We start from the raw sequence: 8,808 nt of genomic DNA on the forward strand, positions 1-8,808 counted from the left end.
CAGAAATACTTTGAAAACAGGGACTGAGGGAGGGTAGGGGAGGGGGGGGGTAAGGGGGAAAGAGCAACCAAAGAACTTACATGCAGGCATAGAGGCCTAACCAAGGGACCCGGACAACGGGGGGGGAGGGCAAGAGCGGGGGGGGTAGAGGGTAACGTGGGGACAAGGACACATATGTAATTTCTTAATCAATAAAAAATATATTTAAAAAAAAAGTATCCATTTATTTTTAGTTTGTTTAATTTCTATTTAAATTGAAAGGGGATATGAATTGTATCAAAAGTGTTTTATACCTATTGAGATTATTTGTTTTTTATTTTAATTGATTAATTCATGGCTAGGCTTTTTATTTATAAATCTTTGTGCAAACACAGCTTTGTGTATGTGTTTTCAAACACATTCCTACTTGCATTGTGTGTGTGTGTGTGTATCTAAAAGTATATAGAATTTATATAATACTTTACTAATGTTTTAAGATTTTTGTTTCCATATTCATTGGTAAGATTGCTTATGATTTTACTCTCATGTCTTCTTTTTGTGTTTGTCATTCTTACAAGAGGTTTGTTGATTTTATAGATCTTTTTAAAAAAAACTACATCTTTGTTTCATTGACATTCCTTATTTAGCTGATTTCAATGTCATTGGTTTCTGCTATTGTTTTTATTCTATTTTCCATCTATTTTCTTTGGGTTTATTTTACTCTGTTTTTCTAGGTCTTGAGGTGGAACCTGAGATTAGTGATTTGAAAATTTCCCCCTGTTCTAATGTATGCATTATTGCTCTCGCTTTTTTTTTTCTGTTTTCCTGCTTACCTGTGGATTACTATATTTATATTTTTAAATTCCATTCTAATTTAGCTATAATGTTATTGATTGTATTTTTTGTATAGCTTTTTTTAAAATGTGTTTTTGTTATTTTAGAGAGAGAGGAAGGGAGAAGGATAGAAAGAAACATCCAATCAGCTGCCTTCTGCGTGCCCCCTACTGGGAATCAACCCATGCATGTGCCTGACTGAGAATTAAACCTGACACCCCTAGTGTGCAGGTGGACACTATAACCACTGAGCCATGATCGCCAGGGCATGGCAGATATTTTTATAGCAACCTAAACGCACCAGGAGAAAGAATCACAACATATATTTCAAGTGCTGAAAGGAAAGCGCTATCACAAGAGAATGTGTTATCCAGCAAAAATATCCTTTAGGAATGAAGGGGAAATCAAGGTGTTCTCAGATGAAGGAAAACTAAAAGAACTTGTTACCAGCATACCTGCTCTATGAGAATGGCTAAGAAAGTTCTTTAAACAAACAAGGAAATGATAAGCAATGAAATTTTGGAGCACCAGAAAAGAAAAAAGAACAACCAAAAGAGTAAAAATATGGGAAATATATTTTCCTTTTCTTACTGAATTTTTAAAATTATGTTAAACAGTTAAAGCAGAAATTATAGCACTGTCGAATATGATTCTAAATATGTGGAAGAAATATTTTTAAATATATTTTTATTGATTTCAGCGAGGAAGGGAGAGGGAGAGAGAGAGAGAAACATCAATGATGAGAGAGAATCATTGATCGGCTGCCTTCTGCACACCCCCCACTGGGAATCAAGCCCACAACCTGGGCTTGTGCCCTGACCAGGAATCAAACAGTAACCTCCTGGTTCATAGGTCGATGCTCAACCACTGAGCCACACTCAGCCAGGCTGGAGGAAATATTTAAGACAATTGTATTATAAATGGGGGAAAGTAAATGTATGTGAAGTCAGGTAAGTTTTTCACACTTTGTCAGAGGCCAAGATATAAATAAAAATGAGGCAGCAGTTTTCATCCATCAGTTTGTATATCAGTCTTTTTTTTTTCTTATATATACCTGTTCAGTGAGACCTTTGAGAAAGAGGTCTCTATCATACACTCTTTGTAAGGCAACCTGACAGTAACTATCAGTTTTAAGTTATCAACTATTGGCACAGTAATCCTCTATGTCAGCGGTCTCAACCTGTGGGTCGAGACCCCTTTGGGGGTCGAACGACCCTTTCACAGGGGTCGCCTAAAACCATCCTGCCTATCAGATATTTACATTATGATTCATAATAGTAGCAAAATTACAGTTATGAAGTAGCAATGAAAATAATTTTATGGTTTGGGGTCACAACATGAGGAACTGTATTTAAAGGGCCAAAAGGTTGAGAACCACTGCTCTATGTATTAATCTCTTGATGGAAACATTTATAAAAATGCACAGTAATGTGTATACTAGGTTATTTACTGCAAAAAAAAAAAGATAACTTAATGCCTACCAACAGAGGTATTATTAAGTCGTAGTAAAACTATACTACGGAGTACTGTGTGGTCATTAAAAAATAATGGGGAGGATCTGTGTTTTTATATGAAATAATATAAATGCTGTATATAATTTAGAGGGAAAATAAAGCAAACCGTGGAGTAAGATTGGATCCCATGTTGTCAGAAATAAAGGATACATAAACACATATACATTCTTACATGTTTATAGTTTTGTGTACAACAATAGAGTGTATGTGTATGCATATATGCTTTACCTATTTCAAAAGGTACATAAAAATTGGGAATTCCTTTAGAAAATAGCCGGGTCGAAGTAAGGCTAGGTACATAGGCACGTTTTACCTCATGCCCTTTCTCTGTGCATGTTGTTTATCCTAATAGATCTTCTAGGCATTGAGTACAGACTGTTTGCATAGAAATATGTACTATTGCTTTATGTTTTCCTTTTTTGTCAACATGTCGTATCATCGTGTGTATGGTGAGATACAATTTCCTCTTTGCCTTCTGTTGGAGATTTTGCTGTTCCTCACGATTCAGAGCATTTTCACAGTCAATATATAAGACTCTCCCTCATTCTTCCTAACTGTCATGTAACATCCCTGAGTATGAGTGCAATCACAGTGCATATAATTGTTCCTCTGTTTGTAAACATTCTGCTTTATTCATGTATCTGTTTTAACAAACCATGCAACAAAAATTCTTATATTTATTCTACACAGGTGCTTGTATTTCCTTAGGCTAGATAAATTGAAAATTAGACACACTAGATAGAAAGCTAAATAACTTTAAATTTATATTGCTCAATTCGCTCGAAAAAGGCTCTACACTCTTGTGCTTTTCCTAATTCCCCTCTCCTACCTACACTTTTGTGTTCACTGCTTGGCAAGTAGATAAGGTGATAACTTCCCCAAAATTATTCTGACTGTAGTCCAAGGCTTTCTCAAGCTTAGTACCATCCAACATGTTTTGTAGATGTTCCCACATTTTCGTAGAATTTTGTTCTGTGGTTCCTCCTTTCAGTCCAATGCCAGCTGCCTTTTCTCTTCCAGGGTCCCTCTTGGTTTCGGATCCATATGCCTTCTCATTTTTTAGCATTATAGTAGATGTCCTGAGAAGATGTTACCATTGAGGGAAACTGGGTGAAGGGACTCACATAAGACATAGAACTCAATGTATGATTTTTGCAGCTTCCTATGAGTCTATAATTATTTCAGAATTAGGGTTTGTTTTTTTAAGGCACATGTGTCATTTCTAGGGATTTGCATTGAGAGGGGAAGTCTGGAGCTGGTACTCAGTTAATCATTTTTATTCCATCCTGACTGTTCTGTTTTGAATTATTACAAAAACGTATATTATTTTTTAAGTGATAATAAATTCCACATATATTTTTAGAAGAATGAGATAGATTGATCTATGCAACCTATTTTTTTATAAAAATCGTATAATGTTTCTATTTGTCCTTTTTTAACAAGAAGCTTGTATTTCATTTTTAATTTGAAAAATCAGAGAATTGGAGTGAGTTCCAAGGATATGCATCAATAAAAAGAAACTCATAAATGGCCTGGAATAAACTTGGAATTGAACAGCTGTGGATCTGATCCTTCTGCAGATCTCAGTTTGTGTCCAGCTCTTTTTAAATGTTTCCTGTAAAAATTATCTTTAATGCTGATAACCTAGTAAAGCTCTGTTGCTGGAGCACCAGTACACTTGGTGCAGGAATAGATGAAATAATGCCTGTCCCAGCTCAGCCCTCCTGCTTTCAGGGATCCAGAGTCCCAAGTTAGGAGAGCATCTTCCTGCCCAGTCTGGGCCACAGTGGTCACTTGTTGGATTCAGATACTTATTAGTCATTATTTTGAAGCATCTATATTGTTACCAAAAAAAAAAAAAATACCAGCACGTAGTTAATCTCTTTGTATGTTTTGGGGTAACTCCAATTTTTTATTACTGCTTGTCACCCAGGGCTTTGGTAAAATTAAGCTTTTGGATGGGACACTGGGCTTCTCAAGCTTGGGACAAGCCTCAACTGTGAGCTGGTGCTCTCTGCTCAATTTAAGGTCCACCCCAGAGATAGTGTTCAGATGCGATTCGGGGGGGACGGGTCCCGACAGCATTCTCACTCAGTGTCTTGAGAAATCCTCTATTCTTGTGCTTTCTGAAATAAACTGGAAAAGTGTTGCACATAATTAATTCTGTAGCTCACTCTTTTCCACAGGCTTTTTGGAGGGGACATAGACAACGGATGTCATATGTCAGCAGGCGGCAGACATTCGCTGATCATCTTCCCTCTATTGTGAAGGTAAACATCCTTTCTTACCTTACCAAGTGCTTGACTTAAACGTTTCCCTTCTGTTTAGTTTTGCTTGTGGAAGACAGACTATGGAAGGAGTAGGTATGAGTGTTGAAGCCAGAGCAAGTCCTGAGTTGGAGTCCCATCTCCACTACTCACTTAGCTGATCATCTACAAGCAAGTCCATAAACACAGTAGCTGGCTCGGGTCCTGTATGTGGTTATGAGAGTCAGATGTGCAAATGCTTTGTAACCGGGAAATGCTCTTTCTCCAGAAAGTCCAAATTGATTATTTAAAGTCTGGCAGAAACCCAACTCTATTTCATCTTCCTCTTATCATATTTTCTAGTAGTATTTACAATGCTCAAACTTAACAATACAAAACCTTCATGGGAAGGTAAATGCAAAAGTTAGGATCTGAATCTGGGTGGTGAGCCAGTCCCACCCAGCTTTGCACCAGGATGATTGCTCTGACCTCAGAGAAGGAAACGGCACTGTGATGGCCACTGTCTCGGAGCTGGAAACCAGGGGCCCATGCAGAAGTGGACGGATAGACAACTTGGGACTCCTGGTGAAAGTCAGAATCGGGGCTGGAGAGAGACTGGGATCAGATGAGGTTAGTTTAAACTGTGAGGACACAGAATGACATTTTCTAGATCCACGGTGCTGCAGCTCCTTCATGTCCTGTGCTCTCCATAGAGCATAGGTCTCCTCGCTCAGAAAACTCTTGTTCACAGTTGGTCCCTCATGAGAACGCGTTAAATGTTTCTCTGTAAAGACCTCAAGTATATTGGATATATTTAAGAAATGTTGGAAGAAACCCTGGACTTAGTTTTATTTGATTCCCTGACCCACTACAACTTTCAGCAAACATGCTTTTCATTTATGGGGATGAAAGCAAAATAGCACAAGGCTACCTTACCTTCCGTACCATAAAGTGTAAAATGTTTTCAGTCCTTAAGAGAAGAAGCAGTGAAAGGAATAGGAGATGAAGATCAGGCTTTAGGTGTTTATTATGTGGCAGGCTGCTAATTTTTACTTTTTTATCAAATAAACTATAAATATTATTTTTTTTAGAATGACTGCATAAAAAGATATTAAAGTTCTTTGATTTCTCTGTTTAACGTATTTTTAGATTCAGTCCTGGTTCCGGATGACCAGAGCACGGAGGAATTACCTTTCACGGCTGCAGTATTTCAGAGATCATGTAAGAGACGTGCATGTGCATTTTTATCCCGGCTAAGCATGAACTAAACGAAGCTTTGTTTCATGTTAGCCTTGAAGGACTTTTGTTAAATGGTGGGAGTGAATACTAGGACAAAAAAAAAAATAGGTCTTAGAACACAATGTGATAATACTTGGAGACGTAACAATTTTTATTCAGAACTCGAGATCAGAGTGAGCCTTCACCCACCAGGACTGGTTAGGGAAAACAGAAGAGAGCAAACTGATGTGGGCTAGTTGTGCTAAGAGAAAAGGTCCTAAGGGAATCTTTTCCAACATCAACTAGAACAGTTTGTCTAACTAGTAACTGATTAAATTAGAGAGAAGCCCACAGGAGGAATTCTTTCAGGATCTTTACAGAAGAGCCCTTGAACGTGCATTGGATCATCTAGGTTTGGTGGTAAAATTCTTTTCCCTTTTTAGAGCTCTTTAGCAGTCCCCGTAAAATCTTGTTTATACTTTTAGCTGACTTTATCTGACCCTTCATTCAAAAAAAGTGGAAAAATAAACATTGAATCCACCACATCAAAATACTATCGTTTCTAAATAGTGTCTATTCTTAAATACCATCAGTTCTTAAATAGTTCTGAATCCTAAAATAGTGGAGTAGATGGGACTCTGGAAGGCCATGACCAGTCTCATTCTTTTTCAGAAAAGTGAAATCGTGAAAATACAGTCACTACTGAGAGCAAGCAAGGCAAGAGATGACTACAAAACACTGGGTAAGTGGGCGTATCCAGAAACAAAGTATGGATCCCTTATAAGCCAGGGGAGGACAAATTATTTCCAACTTAGTCACTTCAGAGACTGCTCCAAGAACGGAGATGCCCATTGTGTGCAGAGGATTTGGGTCACCTTCGGCCCCAGACTCTGAACTGGTATACAAGGGAACGTGGGAGGACATGTTTCCTATTGTAAGTGGAAGGGGTAAGTGGAGTGGATGTGATTTCTTCTTCAGAAAGAATGGGGTTGGTATAAATGCTGATATTTTTATATCAAATTTGAGCTGGAATCCAGAATACAATGCAAAAGAGCCAGAAGATAAGCTTACATTTCGGCCGTTTAATTTATTAGCTGGCCTATGATTTTCCCTCCTCACTATAAGAGTAAAACATATTCCTATAAGAAATTTTTGAAATCATATAAAAAGGAAAAAGACATGTACTCACCTCCCAAAGATAACTACAGTCATCTTCCTGTAACTTTGTTCTGGACTTTTCACAGTAGCTATGGTTTTTAAAATAGCTTTTCTTATCTATATATATAACAGGCTAATATGCTAAGTGTCCCTTCCACCATCTGACCGGCCGCTATGACACACACTGACCACCAGGGGGCAGACACTCAATGCAGGAGCTACCGAGCTTCAGTGACTTGGCAGTGGCGGTTCTTGGGTGATGCACCACCCCCGAAACCAGAGAGGAAGGAGCCCGATTCCTCATGGGGCCACCTGATTCCTCCTTAGGCCATAGGTTATGTTGTTGCTGGGGCAATGTTGGCCCCAGATCTGGTTTACTGCACACTTGCGTATGGGTTCCACACCCTGTATGACAGCAACTTTGCAGAGTGCCCTCTTGCACTCCGGGACCCCTGTCGGAGAGCTGGTTTCAGCCTGATCCCTGCAGGCCAGACCGAGGGACCCCACCTGCCGGAGGGACCCCAGTCACTCCGCAGAAGCCCTTCGAGCCACGGTACTACCCCAGGTGCGGCCAGCCAGGGGAAGGGACCACGGGAGGTTGGCTTCAGGGCGTGTCCAGCCTGTCTTGCCCAGTCCCACCCCGCCGGCCACCTTCTAATTAATTTCCTTTCAATGTGCATGAGTCTGAGCACCGGGTCACTAGTAATAGTATGAGGCATTTGTAGAAAGTTTGAAAAAGCAAAATAAAATAAAAAATTACCCAAGAATAGCAGTCACATTTTGTGCTCTCTCTTTACAGCTCCAGCTCTACATATGTTTCTAATTGGTTTTTACATAGTGAACGTTATTGGTTTTTACATAGTAAACATTATTCTTTACATGCTGAATTTTCAACATTCTAATTATCGCAAGAACATGCAATAAGTTAAGAACATGTCCTAGATTAAGTCGAAAATAGCTTGTTAATAAATTTATGAGGATTGCCCAAATTTTTTAAATATTTCACTTAGGCCCCGCCAGCGTGGCTTAGTGGTTGAGCATGGACCTGTGAACCGGGAGGTCATGGTTAGATTCCTGGGCAGGGCACATGCCCAGTTTGCGGGCTCATTCCCCAGTGTGGGGCATGCAGGAGGCAGCTGATCAATGATTTTTCTCTCTCATCATTGATGTTTCTATCTCTCTCTGCTTCTCCCTTCCTCTCTGAAATCAATAAAAAATATTTTTACATAAATAAATACATATTTTATTTAGGTCATTCAAAAATAGCTTTGAGAGAGCAAAAAAAAAATCATTGCTTGAGTATCTTAGTAATGAAACTGGCCACTGTATTTTCTCTAACTCTGCCTTGTTTTTAAATTTGTTTTTTTGGAGAAAGTGAAAAGCTGTTTAGAAATTTTCCTAGCACAGTGCCTAGTAAGTAGTTTAGCCAACGCCCTTTATTGTCTAAAGTCTATCTGAATTATGAGAGGAAGTGCATGGCTCCAGAAAGATGTTCCCTGGTCCTTGTTAAGGAAAAGCCTTGGGAAGCTTTAGAGGCCAGGCTCCGCCCCCACATCTGCTGGATAATGCCTATTCCACTATGTTCCAGTAGGCAAAGCGGAGTAAGGGTAGGTCAGCCAGTCTTTTCAGTGGCACACTTCTCCACTTTGAATGCATGAGATTCAACTCTCAGTGGGTATCTTCAATGTTTTTCATGAGAAGTCTAAGTAGAGGGTTTGTTTTCTGAACCCTTACATACTAAAATGGGCTTGTTTTTGCCTTTGCATGTGAAAGACCATTTAAGTAAAAACAGATCCAGAGACAGAGAAGCATTGACCAGACCGTCAAACCTCAGAGGGAAGGTAGGGGAGGGTGGGGGT

General features: G+C 39.2%; 1 protein-coding gene across 1 annotated transcript in view; it reads left to right on the forward strand.

The window, feature by feature from the left end:
* IQGAP2 (IQ motif containing GTPase activating protein 2) overlaps nucleotides 1-8,808 on the forward strand; it is a 240,154-nt gene that overhangs the window by 189,112 nt on the left and 42,234 nt on the right. The window contains exons 20-22 of the mRNA XM_015571569.1: nucleotides 4,514-4,597; nucleotides 5,723-5,794; nucleotides 6,464-6,533. Of these exons, the coding sequence (XP_015427055.1) occupies nucleotides 4,514-4,597; nucleotides 5,723-5,794; nucleotides 6,464-6,533 (226 nt within the window). The remainder of the gene's footprint in view (nucleotides 1-4,513; nucleotides 4,598-5,722; nucleotides 5,795-6,463; nucleotides 6,534-8,808) is intronic.

This window comes from Myotis davidii, unplaced genomic scaffold, assembly GCF_000327345.1.
Source record: "Myotis davidii unplaced genomic scaffold, ASM32734v1 scaffold44, whole genome shotgun sequence".
Lineage (NCBI taxonomy): Eukaryota > Metazoa > Chordata > Mammalia > Chiroptera > Vespertilionidae > Myotis > Myotis davidii.